Source organism: Hippocampus comes, unplaced genomic scaffold, assembly GCF_001891065.2.
Source record: "Hippocampus comes isolate QL1 unplaced genomic scaffold, H_comes_QL1_v1.1 scaffold143, whole genome shotgun sequence".
Classification (NCBI taxonomy): domain Eukaryota; kingdom Metazoa; phylum Chordata; class Actinopteri; order Syngnathiformes; family Syngnathidae; genus Hippocampus; species Hippocampus comes.
The window spans coordinates 1,246,001-1,266,936 of NW_017805504.1; the positions used below are offsets into that span (position 1 = coordinate 1,246,001).

General features: G+C 44.2%; 2 protein-coding genes and 1 non-coding gene across 3 annotated transcripts in view; 1 reads left to right on the forward strand and 2 right to left on the reverse strand.

The window, feature by feature from the left end:
- The window catches only part of zanl (zonadhesin, like), a 47,699-nt gene extending 36,622 nt beyond the window's left edge, over window positions 1-11,077 (reverse strand). Inside the window, exons 1-31 of the mRNA XM_019877440.1 lie at window positions 10,918-11,077; window positions 9,600-9,625; window positions 8,777-8,926; window positions 8,427-8,695; window positions 7,215-7,299; window positions 6,988-7,140; window positions 6,742-6,906; window positions 6,358-6,455; window positions 6,201-6,279; window positions 5,686-5,787; window positions 5,203-5,396; window positions 5,068-5,121; window positions 4,929-5,027; window positions 4,690-4,876; window positions 4,375-4,571; window positions 4,141-4,279; window positions 3,996-4,046; window positions 3,721-3,914; window positions 3,498-3,639; window positions 3,151-3,395; window positions 2,901-3,049; window positions 2,681-2,809; window positions 2,416-2,554; window positions 2,189-2,318; window positions 1,874-2,070; window positions 1,640-1,778; window positions 998-1,242; window positions 748-896; window positions 528-656; window positions 270-408; window positions 6-110 (exon numbers count right to left, since the gene is read on the reverse strand). Coding sequence (XP_019732999.1) covers window positions 6-110; window positions 270-408; window positions 528-656; window positions 748-896; window positions 998-1,242; window positions 1,640-1,778; window positions 1,874-2,070; window positions 2,189-2,318; window positions 2,416-2,554; window positions 2,681-2,809; window positions 2,901-3,049; window positions 3,151-3,395; window positions 3,498-3,639; window positions 3,721-3,914; window positions 3,996-4,046; window positions 4,141-4,279; window positions 4,375-4,571; window positions 4,690-4,876; window positions 4,929-5,027; window positions 5,068-5,121; window positions 5,203-5,396; window positions 5,686-5,787; window positions 6,201-6,279; window positions 6,358-6,455; window positions 6,742-6,906; window positions 6,988-7,140; window positions 7,215-7,299; window positions 8,427-8,695; window positions 8,777-8,926; window positions 9,600-9,625; window positions 10,918-10,979 — 4,341 coding nt within the window. The 5' untranslated portion in view covers window positions 10,980-11,077. The remainder of the gene's footprint in view (window positions 1-5; window positions 111-269; window positions 409-527; window positions 657-747; window positions 897-997; window positions 1,243-1,639; window positions 1,779-1,873; window positions 2,071-2,188; window positions 2,319-2,415; window positions 2,555-2,680; window positions 2,810-2,900; window positions 3,050-3,150; window positions 3,396-3,497; window positions 3,640-3,720; window positions 3,915-3,995; window positions 4,047-4,140; window positions 4,280-4,374; window positions 4,572-4,689; window positions 4,877-4,928; window positions 5,028-5,067; window positions 5,122-5,202; window positions 5,397-5,685; window positions 5,788-6,200; window positions 6,280-6,357; window positions 6,456-6,741; window positions 6,907-6,987; window positions 7,141-7,214; window positions 7,300-8,426; window positions 8,696-8,776; window positions 8,927-9,599; window positions 9,626-10,917) is intronic.
- A 3,223-nt stretch (window positions 11,078-14,300) lies between these two features.
- On the forward strand, window positions 14,301-14,382 carry trnas-uga (transfer RNA serine (anticodon UGA)). Its single transcript has one exon. It is a non-coding gene; the product is annotated as a tRNA-Ser (tRNA).
- Window positions 14,383-15,227: 845 nt separating this feature from the next.
- Window positions 15,228-20,626, reverse strand: cunh4orf54 (chromosome unknown C4orf54 homolog). The gene is made up of 2 exons (XM_019877441.1): window positions 16,918-20,626; window positions 15,228-15,669 (listed from the first exon to the last, which is right to left on the reverse strand). The coding sequence occupies exon 1, from the start codon at window positions 20,624-20,626 to the stop codon at window positions 16,925-16,927; it is 3,702 nt and encodes a 1,233-aa protein (XP_019733000.1). The 3' UTR covers window positions 15,228-15,669; window positions 16,918-16,924.
- Between the last annotated feature and the right edge of the window lie 310 nt (window positions 20,627-20,936).

The following is a 20,936-nucleotide window of genomic DNA, read 5'->3' on the forward strand; positions in this document are numbered from 1 at the left end:
TTGACCCCACGATCCTGGCACTCATTGACGTAGGCTTCGATGGCTTCACACAGAATGGAATGAGCTCCATCAAGCACGCAAAGGTCAAAGACACAGTCCTTGAAGTACTCCTGAACACACGACCAACACGCGATAACCCATTGACACAAATGTAACTCAAAATTCCAATTTTAGGGGGCATGCTCGGTCCACGTATGAGTGTCTTACATTGGGGTTGACCTTGGCGTGACACATAGCACGCATGCTCGGTCCAAGGACGAGTGACTTACATTGGGGTTGACCTTAGCGTGACACATGGCAAAAGGACCATTTTTGTCCAGCAGGATGCCACAATATCCGGAGCTCTCATAGAGCTTCTGCTCCTCTGCCTCACATTCGGGATGAGTGGTGTTGGGTTTCTTGTTACACCTTGTGCAAAAGGAAATATGAATAACAAATTAAACAAAAGACAAGTTTAGAATCTGAAATGATCCGACAGACTTTGAATACTTGGCAAATATTACGTCGAAACAAAGGATCAGACTCACTCTGGATCAGTGTTCCAGCTGTTTCCAAACTCATTGGGACTGGAGGTCAATGATCCATCTGGCTTGCGGAAGTCGTCTTTGGCATCTCCATCGTAATCTCCACACAGTCCACAGAGAAGAGTTTTATAGCTGCGGGAGTAAGGTTACAGGACCCTTCATTCCTGAACTTGTAGGGTACTACTCAGACCCCATCGACAACATGTGTTCAGGTTGTACTCACTCTTTAATCACTTTGATGTCCATAAAGTGGTTTCCGTCATAGCGCACAGTCACACCAAAATTCAAGGAGACGGTGTAGTGCTTTCCTGATTTGAACACAGAGACGCCTGGAAACGGATTCACTGGCAAGTTTACTTTGATTCCATTCACCTGGATGTGAAAAGCAGGTAAGACTCATCATGGAGCAGGCAGGGTAGGAAATGAATCAATTTGGTCAAAGTATTGCCAAAATTTCTGTCATCCATTCTTACATGGACAGCGCCACCTTTGAAGATAGAGACGTTGCCGGAATCGACATACACATGAACCGCCTTCACATAGGAGATGCTGGGTCTGTTGTAGCGATTTTCGTTGTCAGCGTAGACAGCAAAGTTTGGTAATGCAGATGCATTGCAGACTCCGGTCATCTGGTAACTGCAGTTGCCCATGAAGTTGTACTTGCGCTTGTCAAAGGTCGTGTAGTGTGGATCCCCGGACGCGATGCACGAGGAGGTACCTTCAGGGAAGACAAGTTTGGCTCACAGATGACCATTTTAAAGACCAATTGAACAAACTTAGAAGTTGGAAGTCACCAGTGGACGACCTTTTGAAGCGTTACCTTTCGGGTAGCATCCGGGGACACCGTTCACCTCGCGACACTCCTCTGTGGGATCACAGGTGTTATCCACACATTCCAAAGTGTAGTTCCCTGCACAGCGACACAGCTTGGAGCAGCCGTCTCCAAATACGATCTCTCCAGGCTAAAACGAGAGGATTGGTGTCGTCGGTCTTGGAGTTGTTGGTCTGGGTGTTGTTATATCTAAGATGTCATCGACATTCATTGTAAAAAATGCATGACAGCATTTTTTTTCATGGGTTCAATGAAAGAGAAAGTTTGGAAAAAATTATCTTACCTGTGGGATAGCAGCCCAGCTCTCCCCCCTGGACTTGACACTGGTGCATTGGGGGGCATTCAGATGCCCGACAGGTAACGAAGGGTGCGTCACACCGACACTTCAGATTGCAGTTTTCAACATAGAACTCCTCTCCGGGCTGAAACACACACGCGCGCCAAGTAGATATATGAGTTAGGTCTCGAGGTGTATTTCAAAGTCCAAGTGTTCCGTGGCTTGTCCATCTGGCAGTACCTGGTAATATTGGCCATTGGTGTATTTGCAGCCACACGAAGAGTTGGTGACACATTTGCCGGCACTCAGGATGTAGCCGGGATTACACACACAGGACTCGGTGCACGGTCCGCTGCAGGAGGGGGGTCGGCCTGCACACGTGTCCTGACAGGGGTCCGCACAGGGCTCGAAATGGCTGTTGGGAGGGCAACCAAAAGCTGCGCAGAAGGTGAGATGGCTCAAGTTAGAAGCGTGTCTTTCGAATCAATGAAGATCTGCACACATTCAGAGAGTAGGCTACAGAGTCCCATGTAAACATCTGTCGTTTCTACTCACGACAGAAGGGTAAAAAAAAATTGACCCCACGATCCTGGCACTCATTGACGTAGGCTTCGATGGCTTCACACAGAATGGAATGAGCTCCATCAAGCACGCAAAGGTCAAAGACACAGTCCTTGAAGTACTCCTGAACACACGACCAACACGCGATAATCCATCGACACAAGCGTAACTCAAAATTCCAATTTTAGGGAGCATGCTCGGTCCACGTACGAGTGACTTACATTGGGGTTGACCTTGGCGTGACACATAGCAAAAGGACCATTTTTGTCCAGCAGGATGCCACAATATCCGGAGCTCTCATAGAGTTTCTGCTCCTCTGCCTCACATTCGGGATGAGTGGGGTTGGGTTTCTTGTTACACCTTGTGCAAAAGGAAATATGAAACACAAATTAAACACAAGACAAATTCATCATCTGAAATAGTCCAACAGACTTTGAAGACTTGGCACTTGGCAAATATTACATCGAAACAAAGGATCACACTCACTCTGGATCAATGTTCCAGCTGTTTCCAAACTCATTGGGACTGGAAGTCAATGATCCATCCATCTTGCGGAAGTCGTCTTTGGCATCTCCATCGTAATCTCCACACAGTCCACAGAGAAGAGTTTTATAGCTGAGGGTGTAAGGTTACAGGAGCCTTCATTCCTGAACTTCTAGGGTACGACTGAGACCCCATCGACAACATGTGTTCAGGTTGTACTCACTCTTTAATCACTTTGATGTCCATAAAGTGGTTTCCGTCATAGCGCACAGTCACACCAAAATCCAAGGAGATGGTGTAGTGCTTTCCTGATTTGAACACAGAGACGCCTGGAAACGGATTCACTGGCAAGTTTACTTTGATTCCATTCACCTGGATGTGAAAAGCAGGTAAGACTCATCATGGAGCAGGCAGGGTAGGAAATGAATCAATTTGGTCAAAGTATTGCCAAAATTTCTGTCATCCATTCTTACATGGACAGCGCCACCTTTGAAGATAGAGACGTTGCCGGAATCGACATACACATGAACCGCCTTCACATAGGAGATGCTGGGTCTGTTGTAGCGATTTTCGTTGTCAGCGTAGACAGCAAAGTTTGGTAATGCAGATGCATTGCAGACTCCGGTCATCTGGTAACTGCAGTTGCCCATGAAGTTGTACTTGCGCTTGTCAAAGGTCGTGTAGTGTGGATCCCCGGACGCGATGCACGAGGAGGTACCTTCAGGGAAGACAAGTTTGGCTCACAGATGACCATTTTAAAGACCAATTGAACAAACTTAGAAGTTGGAAGTCACCAGTGGACGACCTTTTGAAGCGTTACCTTTCGGGTAGCATCCGGGGACACCGTTCACCTCGCGACACTCCTCTGTGGGATCACAGGTGTTATCCACACATTCCAAAGTGTAGTTCCCTGCACAGCGACACAGCTTGGAGCAGCCGTCTCCAAATACGATCTCTCCAGGCTAAAACGAGAGGAGATAATTTGGTGAGGTGAGACTTCCTTTCTTCTGAACACAAGTCGAGGTTTGGTATACTATCGTGACCTCGTAATAGTTGTTGTTGTGATCCAGACACCCGCATTTCTCCAGTGGTACACAGTGTCTCCCTTTGAAGACAAATCCCGGTTTGCAAAAGCAGCCGCTGATACAGGAGCCGCTGCAGTTGGTGGAGGGTTCCATGCAGGTGGGGATACAAGCTGGGCCACATTCTATATATTCCGCATTTGGAGGGCACTGAACTGCATGGGAAAAGCGACAGCAGCTTTGGGTGAGTAGCTATGAAGGAGCTGTTGTGTTAGGGTTTTACCAAGATAACATACTTGGCTTTGGTGTCGTCGGTCTTGGAGTTGTTGGTCTGGGTGTTGTTATATCTAAGATGTCATCGACATTCATTGTAAAAAATGCATGACAGCATTTTTTTTCATGGGTTCAATGAAAGAGAAAGTTTGGAAAAAATTATCTTACCTGTGGGATAGCAGCCCAGCTCTCCCCCCTGGACTTGACACTGGTGCATTGGGGGGCATTCAGATGCCCGACAGGTAACGAAGGGTGCGTCACACCGACACTTCAGATTGCAGTTTTCAACATAGAACTCCTCTCCGGGCTGAAACACACACGCGCGCCAAGTAGATATATGAGTTAGGTCTCGAGGTGTATTTCAAAGTCCAAGTGTTCCGTGGCTTGTCCATCTGGCAGTACCTGGTAATATTGGCCATTGGTGTATTTGCAGCCACACGAAGAGTTGGTGACACATTTGCCGGCACTCAGGATGTAGCCGGGATTACACACACAGGACTCGGTGCACGGTCCGCTGCAGGAGGGGGGTCGGCCTGCACACGTGTCCTGACAGGGGTCCGCACAGGGCTCGTAATGGCTGTTGGGAGGGCAACCAAAAGCTGCGCAGAAGGTGAGATGGCTCAAGTTAGAAGCGTGTCTTTCGAATCAATGAAGATCTGTACACATTCAGAGAGAAGGCGACAGAGTCCCACGTAAACATCTGTAGTTTTTACTCACGACAGAAGGTTTCGTTCCTCCAGGGTCCAATATTGACCCCACGATCCTGGCACTCATTGACGTAGGCTTCGATGGCTTCACACAGAATGGAATGAGCTCCATCAAGCACGCAAAGGTCAAAGACACAGTCCTTGAAATACTCCTGAACACACGACCAACACGCGATAACCCATCGACACAAGCGTAACTCAAAATTCCAATTTTAGGGCGCATGCTCGGTCCAAGGACGAGTGACTTACATTGGGGTTGACCTTAGCGTTACACATGGCAAAAGGACCATTTGTGTCCAGCATGATGCCACAATATCCGGAGCTCTCATAGAGCTTCTGCTCCTCTGCCTCACATTCGGGATGAGTGGTGTTGGGTTTCTTGTTACACCTTGGCACAGCGACACAGCTTGGAGCAGCCGTCTCCAAATACGATCTCTCCAGGCTAAAACGAGAGGAGATAATTTGGTGAGGTGAGACTTCCTTTCTTCTGAACACAAGTCGAGGTTTGGTATACTATCGTGACCTCGTAATAGTTGTTGTTGTGATCCAGGCACCCGCATTTCTCCAGTGGCACACAGTGTCTCCCCTTGAAGACAAATCCCGGTTTGCAAAAGCAGCCGCTGATACAGGAGCCGCTGCAGTTGGTGGAGGGTTCCATGCAGGTGGGGATACAAGCTGGCCCACATTCTATGTATTCCGCATTTGGAGGGCATTTAACTGTGCAGCAAAAACCAAAGGAATGACTTGGCAAGGTGGAAGGTGACTCCTGTGTGGTCCAATGAAGGACACCACCCCGCCCCAATTGTGTATGACAGGAGTGTTCAATGTTCGTCTGGCCAAGTGTATATGAACTAAAACAATTATTTGCCACCACCGGCCCTTGTATACTTTTATTTTTCAGTTTGCAGCCCTTAAAGGAAAATATTTGGACAACCCCTGATGTATGCAAAGTATCACACAGCCAACTACGGGGACAGCACGGGCCCCAAAACAAAATATGCCATACTTGGGTTTGCCGTAGTTGGTCTGGGAGTCGTGGGTTTCGGTGTTGTTGTTCCATTTGTTGGTGTTGGAGTCGGCACTGATGGTATTGGCGTTGTTAGCTCACCTTTCAATGAAAGAGTTTGAGGACTGTCAGTGAGGATAGACTGCTTGACATGGTGATTTGAACCAACTCATTTCAAGAATAGGCTGATAACAATCCAAGACAATTCACCAACATTAAAATTTCCTTTGCAAAAAGACATAATTGTTGCTCAAAACTTTCCTCTTCTTCCCATATCGGAAAATCTCATTTAAGCACCAAAAACACAGTGATGGTACCAGTGTTTAAATCTGCCGTCCACCCTGATAGATCTTTCTCTTAAGGAGCCTCCAGAGGTTCTCAATAGTATTGAGGTCAGGAGATGGTCATTTTTCTTTCTGTAACTTTTATACCAATGTCATGGTTTTCTTTTTCAATTACACAGATAACCGGAACCTACTGTAAATATTGCAAAGGATATCTAGCCAATTTGTTACCTTGACAGGCCATGACACACACGGCATCAACAGCAATATCGGTCTGAGCAGTCTCTCCAAAGGTCCCCACAATAACAAACTGAAATTCAATGTGAACAGATTATTTTTCTGCTCCACAGAACAGCGCACAGACAGAGATGGTCGTTCGACCGTTTACCTGGAAGTTATCAGTGTCGAGGTGTTGGACTTTAACAGGTCTCCAGGCTGGACCCTGGTTTCCGCTGACAGTGAAGAGAGCGGGTCCAAGGATTCCTCCTGTTTCAGTACAGAACGCAAATTCAAGTCCAGATTAGTCTCACCTCCGCGGTCAGATTGTGTGGCGCTCATCTCAATTTGGCCGCTGGAAATTGGCAAAAATCTGTGAAAAATCACACTTCCATACCCAAAAGGTCAACTGGTTGTGTTTCGCAGCACATGTGCCTGACTGATTTTCACGCATCATTCATCGTGTCAATTGGTGTCAGGTGCTAATACTTTTCGACTTTTGAGTGGTGCCAGCGAGTTTGTCGGGCTCATGACTGTGATTCAAAAGGTCTCTTACCTTTCAAGGGGTGGACTCTGAGCTGCATGGTCTGGCTGGTGCCATATAAATAGTAATGGAACGTAAGCTGCAGGCACCCAGAGGAATGGTGTATCACAGGACTTAGGATTTGCCCATCAAGTCCAGGCACAGCAGAGGAAGAATCCATCAGCATGTACGATCCAACTAAGAGGATGTTAAAGAGTAATGAGTTGCTTGGCTGCATATCCCGATGATATGGCAATCCCGCCCGCTCCGGCTACTTACATCCCGGCGTGGAGAAGTCATCATCAGGTCCTGTCCCTTCAGTTTCGGTTTGGCCAGACCATTGCTCAAAGCCATATATGCTATTGTCAGGTACGAATAAAGACCACCCACAGAAGTCATCCGTAATGTCAAAGTCGCAGCCAGAAATGCAAGCTGTGGACCAAACATTTGCCTTCACATACATAGTTGTTGGCAAACTATTGAGGTAACACCATGAGTTGACTTACTGGGACATGCTCCTTCACTAATGATGATGTTGTCAAGTGCCGAATCGCAGGAAGCGGTTGAGCCCCGCTGAGCCTCAAAGACAATCTGGAGAACCACAAGTTGGTCAGGTTTCGGCAAGGTCACCACATCAAAAATGTAGGGAGTCAAAGTAAAAGTTTTTTTAAGTAAAGTACAGATACCTGCAAAAATCTACGTATATACCATGCGTTACTTCAAAACACTGCAGACCATGGATGTGAGAGTTTAAATAATGTTACCAAGCCTGGGGTCTGGCACAGCCTCAGTGTTTCCTCGACAACCAGAATTGCTAACACGGCTGCTATTGCTTTATGGTGGCTATAAAAGCCATACGAGGGCAAATAATTCAACTGAGCGTGAGCTGTTATCTGCACGTGTTGCTGCACTGATTAGATTATTGGACAGTCCACACTTTTCCATTTCCCACACCAAAGTCCAGAGCAAATCAGGGGTGGGGAACAAATGGACAATTTGAAAACATATTTAAGTCATAAACAGTGATTTTTGGATTGGATAATGCAAACAACGAGAAGCAATTTAACTTGGATTTCATACACGGTAGAGCCATGCTCTTCCGCTCACCTGACCCATAACGCTACTCTTTATCCTAACCTCATCTGTAGCACAAACCTCAACTTTTACCCTTGACCAAACAGTCTTATTCCAAACCCTTTGCTCCGAATTCCAACCTGAACAACTAGTCCCCAGCCTCACCCTCCGATGTAACTTTATTTGAAACCTCAACCATCCAACTTCCACACCAATCCCAGAACCAACCCAAACATTGGTCCCTCACCCGACTCTCAACCTCAGGTTTGATCCACCTCCAAACCCTCACACTTAACTCTAACCGTTAACCAAACTCTAACTCTCAATCTAAATTTAATCCCTATCCAATCTTAATGCAGCAGAAACCTTAAACACAACCCTAAACATTACTTCAAAGCCTTACACACAACTATAATCTTAACACCTACTCCGAACCCATCCCAAAATTTTTACCCCAATCCCATGAACCCTCTCCCAAAACTCTTCGCCCCAACACCCACTCTCACCCTACTCTTAACCCCAATTTCAACCCTTAAACCAACCCTTAATCTTAGTCATCAACATTTTCTCCTGATTTCAAACCCTCTCCATGCATTTGAAGCCACAATGTATTGGGTGCGCTTTGCTTGAAAGCGAACACTCACAGTGAGCTCTTGATTTGTGGAATTGGACACGGTGACGGCACCCTTCAGCCACGATGGACTCTGGAAACCAGTTTTCACCCACAGCTCGTCCTCGCGATTCGGCCTCTTCGCCAGTAGCCTCAACACATTGGAATTGTCCAAGCCGTACATGTAATATCGGAATTGGACGCATATCTGCTCCGTCGCCGTTAAGAAGAACGTGGGGCTCAGCAGACGAGTGTTACGCCCATTTGCCACATTGTCACATTCCTGGTAGATGTAGAATCCACCTGGGAGAGAAAACGGATTGGATTTTTTTTTTTTTCCACAAATGATTTTAGTGTTGCCCGCCTGTGAGGTGCAGCACTGACTTCCATCTGGGTAATCTCCTGGAGGGCCCGTGCCGGGCGTCGGGGTTGGACCTTTGTGCCGGGTCCAGTCGCCTCCATCCGTCGAGTCCTGAAGGAATCTGCAGAATGGCTCGTTATCATCGTTGAAATTGCAGGATGCCAGGACAAAAGCTGGGGAGACAGAACAAAGGAATCAAAAAAAAAAAAGGACTAGACCAGTTCTGGGCAAAGAAGGGTCCCCACAGTTGAGCTCAAACTGATCCAAGCTATCCAACCCGGACAGGTCGGCAGTCAATTCACAGGGTACAGTACATGTAGACAAACAATGTTCCATCCAGCCATTTTCTAAAGCGCTTGTCCTCTTTTAGTTAAAGTTCCACCTCATATGACAAACAACCTCTGTTGTTTCCACCCTATTGACCCACGGTCTAAACTCAATTTGGTTTAGACTGATACTTTGTTCTTGGCCTACCATCCAATATTATCTATTCTTGCAGTTGAGCTAAACTCTTTCCCGCTATATTTTGGTCATTAACACCCTTACTGTACCTCATACTTTTTTTAAAGAACACACCTCTCTGTCTGTCACAGAAATCCAGAGAAAATTGCAAAAATCGGCAGTTTATAGTGATCGTTTTTTTTTTTTTTAATGTGTTTTCATCATCTTAAATACAGGTGGTGGAAAATTGTTTTAAAATATTTTGTTTGTGTCTTTACATTGCAGATTTTCCTCTGGAACTAAAATAATTTGAATGAAATAGGTCGATGTTGTTCGTCAGAAGATGGCAACCGTTCGTCACACTAGCGCACTAGATGCTAACAAAACTTGTGCTCTATAACTTACCATCGTAGGTTGGCAAGCTCTGGATGCTAAAAGAGAAGGGCACAAATCAATCATTAGACATGTCACACCTAAATATGACTCATTTACTCAAGAGGCACACCTATATTTAATGAACACATTTTTAACTTCCCGATAAGGTAAAATAAAAAAGATAACATGTATGTAAACTTTTACTTTAACACGAGAACATGATTCGTCATGTGTATATGAGCATTAAATAGTGTGATGTACTTTTATAAACATTTTTACAGGTGACCAGATTTTTTTATATACTGTATATATATATATATACACACACACACACACACTGTCACAATTACAACAAAATATAAAATTTTAGGCGAGTGATATTTGATTTCCATTTTTCCATTTCAAATCAAATTTAAATGTTTGTTTGTTTGTTTGTTTTTAATTCAATGAATGCTCATCTTGATAAAAATGTTTCAGCACCTCATATTGATCGTAAGACTATCAAAACACCGATACCTAAACTTGTAAATAATAAAAAAAAAAACTTGCGGGTAAAAAAATAAATAAATAAAAAATAAAATAATAATAATTACAAAAAAAGGTTTTAGTTGTATCATTAATAAAACATTTGTGAATTGAATGTAAATAAAATAGTTACATATTAATTATTTTAATATTTCTCTCAGAGTAGAACACAAGGAATCATTTTTAAAACAGGTATAATTATAAGATAACCCTGTTATCATAATTTATCTATATACTGTACACATTTTATATATATATATATATATATATATATATATATATATATATATATACATAAGTACAGTACACATAAGTACTTGATGAGATGTAGATCTCTTCCTTTTCTTTTGCATTGAAAAATGATCTATTTATATTATTACACAACAAGGGGTAGGACTAGATAAGTTGTATACTTCTTCCTACTCCTTTGAGCATATAACGGTGATGCATTAAAGGAAATTAGAATTTTTGAATATGATGATGAAATAATTTTATGAAAAGTATTATGCAAATGAAATAAATGGGAAATGTATGCTTATTTTGAAAGAAAATAAGGAACAAAAGTCATTATAATTCAATGAGTCCTCATGCCTAAAAAAAAACTAAATATTTCGGATTGATTGCTAATATCAGAGAAGATAAATTTATGTCTTAACTTAACTCATGTATATTTAATCTAAATCAAATAAAAGTGAACTATATTGGTGTATCTTTGTTCAAGAAAAAAAAAATAGTTGTAATGTATTTGAATATTTCTTATCACCGGAGATGATTTTATATTTCAAAGTTATTTCCATCTAACCATCCACAGTTTCGGACTCACCTTTGCTGCTTTGTCAGTGCACACATCCATAAGAGCAAAATAAGAAAGCGCATTGCATCCATGGCTAACTGTGCAGTTAGACAGGGATGAGGACACAGTAGGGGACCTCATATATAGCCACACACAGTACTGTACTTACGCCGTGAATGGCTATTGGGTGGAAACTGTACTGTATACTGTGATTGTTGCAAAATGTGTAAATCAGTAACAGTGCTTGATATGGACAGGGTGTGTCCTTTCTTTGTACGTGTGTGTCTGCTTTTTGAACTCTAAGCACTTCACACAGTGGGTGTGGATGCCCGTCAGAAATTACCTTATAAAATACCAACTTCTTCTCCGAGCATAATGCGGATTAGTGCATATTGTCTCATTCAATAATGAGAGTAAATGTGTAAAAATGTGCCTTGTACCGTGTTGCTAAAGCAGCCCTCATGTTGTACAATTCCGAATTCAACCAGTTTGACCGAAAATGTCTCAGGATTTGTTGTATAACAACACTGGTGTTGTGTAATTTGTCATTGAAATCAAAATTTGCCAGAAAAAAAACATGTCTTATAACTTGTTTTTAAAAAAGGTAACGAAAAAGCTAAATACTTGGATTTTTGCAACCTGGGCAAAACATTTTTGAAAAAATTTGGCTATTTTTTTTCAGGCAAGTTTTACTTTTGTGGGGCAGAAAACATTCATGATATTTTATCAAATAGCTTTTTTTAAAGTTTTTTTTAAGTTTTATCTTTGAGTTTCTAGTTCACTCTAAAATGCTCACAGAACTCAAGTTTTGTGTTACTTTTGGGGAGAGGAAAAAAAACATCTCAATTCGTATCGGGCTTTTTTTCCAATCAAAGTTGGACAAGCCTTTAATCTTTATCGACTTAGCCATTAATCGAGACTGGGGACAAAAGTTTACTTGGATGTAGTCTGAATGTAGGGTGTGTGTGTTGGTGTCTAGGTGTATTGCAAGTTTGTATTTATCTTACACAAGAAAGGAATGCTATTTTCTTTCACTTTTGATCTTTTAGACTTCTCTCCTTAAAATTGCCAGTCACTGAGCTGTTCCCAACAATCAACCTCCCCTGCCCCCCCCACACACACGCACACACACACACGCACACACATTTCCTTCAAGTGCTGTACTCAGTGCTTAAATATCCCAATGTAATGCCAGTAAAACAATAAAAACTGTAACATTTTGTGTCTCCAAGGGAGTGACTCAAAGGGTCATTCCACACATTTTCTTGCAATGAAAGGGCCTTTATCAACGTTGAATGGACTTTCAGCATTAAGTGATAACGTTATCGTAAACATGAATCAGACAAAACTCCACCAAAATACTGTAATAGTGCTCCACGAATCCCATGCATTTACGGTAATGAGGATAAGAAGGATATGACTTTGTAGAAAATGTAATTTATGTAGAAATTATGGGTCGATGCTCAAGAGATGATGCTGAACTGACATTGTTTCCATCCATCCATTTTCCGATCCGCTTTATCCTCACAAGGGACGTGGGGGGTGCTGGAGCCTATCCCAGCTGTCTTCGGGCAGTAGGCGGGGGACACCCTGAACCGGTAGCCAGCCAATTGCAGGGCACACAGAGACGAACAACCATTCGCGTTCTCACTCACACCTACGGACAATTTTGAGTGTTTAATCAACCTGTCATGTATGTTTGTGGAATATGGGAGGAAACCGGAGTACCCGGAGAAAACCCACACAGGCACAGGGAGACATGAAAACTCCGCACAGGAAGGCCGGAGCCGGGATCGAACCGACAACCTCTGCACTATGAGGTCAACGCGCTAACCACTTGAGCACCGGGCCGCCACATTGTTTCCACATTTATTAAATGTGAAATGTATAAGTAAATGGAAAAATAAATTATAGTATTTTTCGAATGAGAATTGGTAAAATTTAGGAATACAGTGTTCCCTCATTACATTGCAGTTTGCTTATTGCGGATTCACTCCCTCGCGTATTTTCCTTTGTAACCATAACTTCATGTACAGGTATTGCCTTTTTACCTTGTTATTTTGCCTCTTTTCTCACTGTTTTCATTCATTCTGAATCTGACGAGTCAATAAAATGTTGATTTTTATTATTTGGTGGAGGGGGGGGGGTATAAAAACGAAGTCCCTAAAAATTAGAAAGCTCGTTGACTATAATCAGTAGCTCCATATTTATTCTACATTTTGAATTTTAAAAGTTACATTTATTAACATCAACATGTGTTTAGAATGGTGGGAACCATATCGGAGGAGGGGGGTGGTAATGGCATACGAGACATGTAAATCACCCCCAACGATAAAATAAAAAAAATTAATAATTATAAAGAAAGGTCAATCTCTACTTCGCGGAAATTCACTTATTGTGGGCGTGGCATGGAACACGTCACCAGCAAAAAATGAAGGACCGTCATACTGGGAAGTTGGAATTTGAGATAGATACATTGAAGCAATCGTTTGATTGACACCTAAACGAGCTGAGGAGTTTAAATTTAATAACAAAATACATACTGCATATTTTATCACCGAATTGTTGCACGCATGCGCAGTGGAGATTTTGGCACAGACATGGTCGCTTGTGCATATTGGCTTACTAGATTTGTCTCTTTTCATTTCCAAGAACATAAACTAGCCAATTGGTCAATAATTACAGCGATTAAGCACAACCGTGATCATATTAATGTGTTTACTTTGTTGCGTTGCCTCAGCGCTGGACGTCGCCGCATTAAACTCCACCGTGTCCTTGTTGAGAAGCAGTCCGCCTTTTTCATGTCCCCTTCCACTAAATTTCTTAACACAGAAAGACAAATAAAAACGTCCACCCCCTTGTTCAGTGGTGGCTAGCGTTTCTTGCCGTCCAGAAGTGTTAAAATGTCGCATGTTTTTGTCAAATTATTAACCGTTACACATGTAAAACACAACTAAAACTACAGAATTTATCTACTGTTTGTGCGTCGCTTAAAAGCCAGACAAGTGTAACAAGGGGATACTCTTTTAAAACAGGCACTTCGGGGGGCAACCATAAAATGTCTCAAGGGTCCTGGGTGACTACCACTCTTTTTTTGGGTATTTTTCACGCAATTAAAGCATGGTCGTGGCCTAGAAGTGTTTCGCGTGCAAATTAGAAAAATTCTAATTACGTCCTCACTTATCGCAGGACAGAAAAGCCTTTTGACTTTCCTCGTCACAACGAAAATCCGTCGCAGGTGTGCTGTGCCATCTGGCGGACAAAATGAGGCACGGCCGTGGATTCGATTTACTGTACTGTACGACGAAAAGGCAAAATGTAGAATCTATGCTCGTCTACTAATAAGACAGGCGGTCCCGTCAATTATGCGCTTTCATATTGAAAAGTACTTATCAGTCGCTCGCAGTTGTACAGCTGCGATGGCCGAGTGGTTAAGGCGTTGGACTTGAAATCCAATGGGATCTTCCCGCGCAGGTTCGAACCCTGCTCGCAGCGTATAAATTATATTGACGTGGTTAACAAACTTTTTGAAGGATAAAAATGATTTTCGATAAGAAATGCTTTCAACAAGTTGTTTTCATAAGATTACAACTTTGTTTCTCGTACTGTGACTATCATATGCCTACATCATGGTAAAATTACAATTTAATTCAAAATTCAGTTATTTTATCTCGTACAGTATTTTAAAACGTGTAACAGTTGTTACCTTAACTAAGAATTGGTTCAAAGAAATATACCAGGTATAATTCTAGAAAATGTTGTTGTTTGTTATTTCCACCTGTTCCAATAAATAAACAATAATACCAAACTAGAGGACTTCGCCTGAAAAAGAAACATGAATAAATATGAAAGTGATATTATTTGATTTTAACGTTGACTGAAATTGTGATGATTTAAAAACCAAAAGCAGAAATTTTACAGAATTACATATTTTTAAGAAAAAAATAAATGCTGCACCCCACATAATCATGAATTGCTGTGTATTTATAAAATAGTGATTATTTATTTATTTGTTACATTGCAGGTGGTAGTACATAAACATCGTACATCTAATAAAGATGAGCAGAAAAAATACTGAATTAAAAAAATACATGAGTTAAAACGAATGCTGTAGCGGCTACAGTGTAGCCCAAATAAAAACAAGTAGCTGAGTAAATTTGAATACTCTACAGAGATTTTCATTTACCATTGTTTAGATACAATGAACACTTTACCCCAAATAAAAATTGACCATAAAATGTTATTAAAGGAAATACGGTACAGAGTCAAATATTTTACATTGGGTTCGACAAGTAAGTGTCTCCACTTAAATTAATCACTTGAGGGAAAGAGGCAAGTGTGGGGGCAAAAAAAAAGTTTTATTGAAACGCTGTTCCAGATATGAACACAAGTCATCAATTGCTGACGTGCAACTACAAAGTGAGAAAACAAAAATATGGATTTGACTCACATTTCCTTTACCTTTTTTTCCTCTTTCAACATCACCACTGCTCTCAAGCAACCCTTCTCTCCCTACCATCAAAAAGTGAAACATGCCACTCACTCCCTCTTACCATTTGCATTTCCCTTCCCACGTTCCATATCGAATACATATGAGGCAACACATTTGCATATGAACATTCAATTAAACCTACATCCGTTTGCATCGTCACTCTGAAAAAACAATAATAGTCATAGAAAACATCTATACATAACACTATACATTCATTCCTATACAGAGAAGAGACAGTGAAATTAAAGCAGTCCGTTCCAGAAGGGAGACTGTGCACGTCTTCCAGCCTGCTTGGAAAACACAAGAGAAAAATCAAGTCAAGCCCCGGAAACAGCAGCATTTACAGCAACAACCTACCGACCTACCTACCTACATACTCAACTTACTTATTGATCGACCATTTATACCAAGTAAATACTCACAGACTACTCACCAACTTACAAAATGTTTCCTATTTACATAATTACCTAGCTAACTGCACACCTACCTACCGAAGCACAAACCTGTTGCCTCCCAACCACTAAATCAATGCATACGACCAACGTAAAACCTACTTTCCGACCGACCAACTAATTACTGACCGACTTACAGAATGTAACTACAGTACTTACCTATCTTCCAATTAAAAACATTTATTTAACATATATTTATTTACCAGCCAAGCAGCCCACTTTGCACACATAACCACCTACCTATTCCACATAAATACTTGCCTACGTTGCTATATACTTAACTACCTATCAATCTACATACTTACAAACTTATCTACCATCTACCCTCCAACTAAACACTGCAAAGAAAACACCTACCGGTACTTACATATCAACCCACCTACCTACGTAACGACCTACCTCCTTAGATAGAATACTGAGAACCTTTCAACCTTCTTGGCCTTACCAACTCACAACTTTTCAACCTACCGACCAACTAAATACTTGCTGACTGACCTGCTTCTACACTCTACCTACATCACTACCTATCTAACCAACGTTACAATATGTGTTTTGGCCGAAGTAAAAATAACATACATACAGTCCTACCCGTCGCTATGCGGGTCTGACGAGAAAGGGCAGCTACCACATCGCGAGCTGTGTTTATATAATTGGTGTTGATCGGAAGCCGGGAGAATTTGACTTGTCACTCTTGCCATGTCCTATAAAAAGCTTGCTGAACCCGCCGCCACCCGCCTTCTTGATATTCAGCAGCAGCTGAAGGCATCCCAGCTCGTCTGAGGCTGTCCTTGGGTCCTCAGTCGCACTTTCTCTCTGCCTACTTAACTGCCTATCAACACGTTCAAAACGCTGACCAACCTACTCTGATACATACCTTTTGATACTCACTCTACTTTTCCGCCTATCAACTTCACGACTTACCCACCACGCTGCTTCATAAAATTAAGGATACCGAACAGTACAATTCTTTTCACTTCTATTCATGACAGTTAAGCGTTTGCAATGGGAACAGTTTGTCAGGAAGTGTATTATAAATGAATGTGTCCCTTTTTGTGTAGACCACTGGATATGAAACGGGGGACTCACTTCCTTTTCACCTGTGCTCAACCACAAAGCTCATGGTCGTCCCATCAAATGAGGGCGGGGCAATAATCCGCGGCCCTTGCTGAGACGTGATGCTGATGACCGGCTGCTTGCCTCCGGGAAGGCCTTGCTGCAGTCTGGCGACGTTGACCACATTGGAGGTCCCCGCCGCCGCCTTCCCAGTGGTCATATAGAAGGGGGTCTCCATGTACATGCCCTCGGGTTGGTGGGGCGCCGCCTTCTCCCCGCTCTCCACCAGCATCTGCGGCTGCACCAGCGTCCGGGTTGATATCAGTGGGGGCGACGTCATGAAACCAGGGTAGATCATGTAGGTGTGGCCGTATGCGGCAGGACCCAGGGCCAAAGGGGAGATCGGCATGGGGACGGGGGTCATGGGAGGTTGGGGCATGGGTACCTCGACGAAGTGGCCCGTTTCGGGGTCGAAAAGGCGTCGTGTGGATGGTTGAACAGGGGTGTCTACCAGGTAGTAGCTTCCACTGGTGGGATCCAGGAGCATCTTCTTCTGTGTGGCCTGAAACGGGTCTAGCAGAGGTGCGGGGGTGATCGCAGGGGAGAAACAATACACCTGCGGCTGATTTGCGGACATTCCCAAGGGTATGGAGTGATAAATGGTCGCTGGGGGTACATCGGGGGAGTGGGTTGCCATAGCAGCGTTGGGGCTTCTTTGGGACTTCTCCTCCTGACCTTTAGTGCCTGATGGAGGGACGTGCAAAGGAAGATTGGTTGGATGGGATCGGGTGGTAAACGCAGAAGAACCCTCTTCACTTCCGTTTCCCTGAGCCTTGACCGGAATTGTTAGGTAGTCCTCATGATCAGAGTTCTGCTCCATGACCAGAATTTCTTTTGACTCGCCGTGTGTCTTTGTCGGGTAGACTGGTAATTTCGGGGCGAACGTTTTGGCGTTGCAAGACACAGGCCCAGGGTCGTTCAGTTGCGGCGTCTTCGTGGTCACACCCACGGTGACCCCCGCAGACGCCTTGAGGCTGGAACTGACAGGAGGGGCCGTCAATCTGGCTTTGAGGCGGTCGTCTGGGTCGGCAGCAGTCCTCAGCCAGCACTCAGCTGCCGCTGCTGGTGGTGTCTTGTTCAAGCTGGGGTATGACTCGCTTCTTACTATTTCGCCTCTGAGCGCTTCCTCCTCACTGTTCTCCTCACTTGCAATCATTGAGAGTACGTGGCTGTCCATCATGGGCCGTGGCTCATTTTTCCTTTTCCATTCGTTTTTGTCGAACACATAAAGCTGCTCCATTGTTTTCACTGCTGCCTGAAGCTTTTCCAAAGCCACCTGGTTCGACATTTGTTGCTTGTCGGTAACCTCGGGCACTTTTTCTTTCTTCGAAGCCAATCTGCTTTCGATCCTTAAACTCATCTCCTCGAGGGGATTATCTATGATCCCTGGGGGCGCCTTCCCTGCCAATTTTTGTATTGCTGAACTTTTGGTGCCCTCTGGAGATGATCTCTCTTCAGATAAGTCAGATTTTGCGCTGTTTGTATTCACCGACTGGCATTTTATCACAATGGGGGAAACAGATGTAGGACCTTGACAGTCTTGGTGGCTGTTAGCTGTAGCAAAATTGGATTTATGATCCAATGAAACAAAATGATAGGAGCTTTTAACCAATTTACGCACATCTCTAACTTGGTGTATGGGCGTCTGCAGCTTCCCTTTACCTTCTCGAATGTCTCGCACCATAAAATGTGGCACTTTATCCGAGGACTCACCCTTCAAAGCTCCAGCCAAGACCCCCTGGCCTTTGGAGTCATCGTTTCTGATCAAACTGGCCGCGTTACAGCTCTGGAGATTAATTTTAATTTCCGGAGATTTGGACGCAGCAACATTCCTGGTGTCTGTCGTGTTTAAAGTGTGGTCAGATCCGAGACCCCTCTCAAGCTCTGCGTCACTGGCTACGCATTGGATGTTTGGCACAAATAAATGTGACATTTTAGTCAGTTTGCTTCCGCTCGCCGAGTACCAATCTCCCATTCCCTCTGAAGGTGGCGTCTCTTCTGGGATTTTATGGTTTTTATGATCCTGCGGAAACTGTAGCTCGTCATTCCTCCAGCATCTGAAGGCGCTATTTTGGCTGTGAAGCAAAGTCCCCTTGGATGCTTCCATCGCAACCCTTTTAGCATCCATTACTTTAGCCGGCACCTCAGAATGAGCGTCTTGCACCAGAGAGTCGCGTCTCGAGCCGCAGTCCATCATGTCGGCCAAGTCCTCCGTGCTGTCAGAGTTGCTCTCAGAGAGTTTGGAACTCTGTCTTTGCATCCCCTTGCCCCTGTGGCTGTCCCCCTTGTGGTGGGGTTCCCTCATCTCCCCCCTTTCCATCCGGCGCTCTTGCTCAAACTGCATCTTTTTGGAAAGCACATTTTGAATCACGCTGGACGCGAAGATGGCTTTCTTGTGGCTGCCCTCCATGCTTTTCGACTTAGCAGTGGCCCCTCTGCCTCTGCCACCCTGCAAACTGTTTGCGGTAACTTCATCCGTGGAACGTGATCCCGCTCCCATGGGGTTTGGAGCAACGCTAGTGCGCCCTTCTCCGGCGGACATGCCCGATTTTACGTTGCAGCGAAAATTCAGGGTCTCTGTGAGCCGTATCACCCCGCTGTGCCCTTGACCAAATTTCCTCATTAATTCTATTTTCTTCGTAGACGACCTACTATGAGGAGCTCCATTCCCATTCAGCTGCTCGGCAAAATCTGTGCTATTTTCCCCCCTTTCAGCTGTCGGCTGGGAAACAAGACTCTGGCTCACATTGGAGTACTTCAGGTCTACAAACGTAGACCATCTGTTGATCCCGCGTTCAGATGTGGAAGACTCACTGGAGGTGCTGAAGTTGATGGCATCCAAGTAAGGATAAGCCAGGCTCTTGAACGTTCTGGCCGTCAGGTTGCGCACCTCTTTGTCAGCGTCGTCCAGCTCACTAGAAGCACAACTGGAATACTCGGCGCTTTCCTTTGCCTGCAATTTGCCGCCTGGTGGGGGAATGACACCTTTTGCCCTATCACGCAGCCCCTCAAAGTTCACATCCACTCCCCCCACCGCCGAGGGGCTCGGATCTCTGGCGTCTTTGGCATGATAAACAACATTTTCTTGGATCGGGTCATTTATAGCCCGGGAAGTGGTTTTGATTGACAGGTGGACCTGTCCACCACCCTCGCCACAAGCGGCAAACTGCAAGGACGGATCACTTTCACGCAAACTGCTGATTGCCACGTCCCCCTCCCTCTTCATCATCAGCACCCCATTGCAGTTGAACGAGGCGTAATCCACAAAGGAGAACACCTGCTGGCCGTCCTCCATGTCCCACGTGGACGAGGAGGAGGAGCCGGCACCCGGGTCCGAGTCGCCGTCGTGACCGTCGGACAGCTCCGAGAGCCGGATAGCGTGCGTGGTGATGTAATGAGACTCATCCTCGGTCAGCACGGTCACGTCGTCGTCCTCCTCGTCATCGCACTCGTCGGAATCTGTTTCAATGCCCAAATCGGACATTTGTTGACCCACGTCTTCAAGCTCCCGATTCAAATGGTCAAACTCAGTCGACTTCCCGTCGGAATCTACGATCTGGAGGAGATCCGTCACCTCTTGGAGGGTCGTAGACTGCGGCGGAGGAGTCACCGCGTGGCTTCGCTCAATCTTCCCGCCCCCATCCAAGCTGACATGGAAGAGTAAAAAAAGGGGGCGAGACATTATTAACTCCTGTCTGGGCCACATGATACTGTAAGATGTGAACCAATGGCAGGCCTTACTCAAAATGAACTCATACGTTTATGTTGTTCTCAAGCAGTACAGGCCAAATCGGACTAAATTAATCACTCCTTTGTTAACAGTAACACATGTGAAAAATTACATCATAAATGTCTTAAGTGCCTTGGCCTTTTCCTGGGTTAAGTCGGTCATATTTAACGTAAATGAATGCAAGTCAATGTAAGTCTTACCCCTCTGTGGAAAAACAATCAATATGCTGCAGTTTACCGAGGCACTAAATTGTGGAACTCAT

Bases quoted from the DNA above. Each gene is read 5' to 3' on its own strand.
- cunh4orf54 (XM_019877441.1), bottom strand. From the start codon at position 20,626: ATGTCTCGCCCCCTTTTTTTACTCTTCCATGTCAGCTTGGATGGGGGC.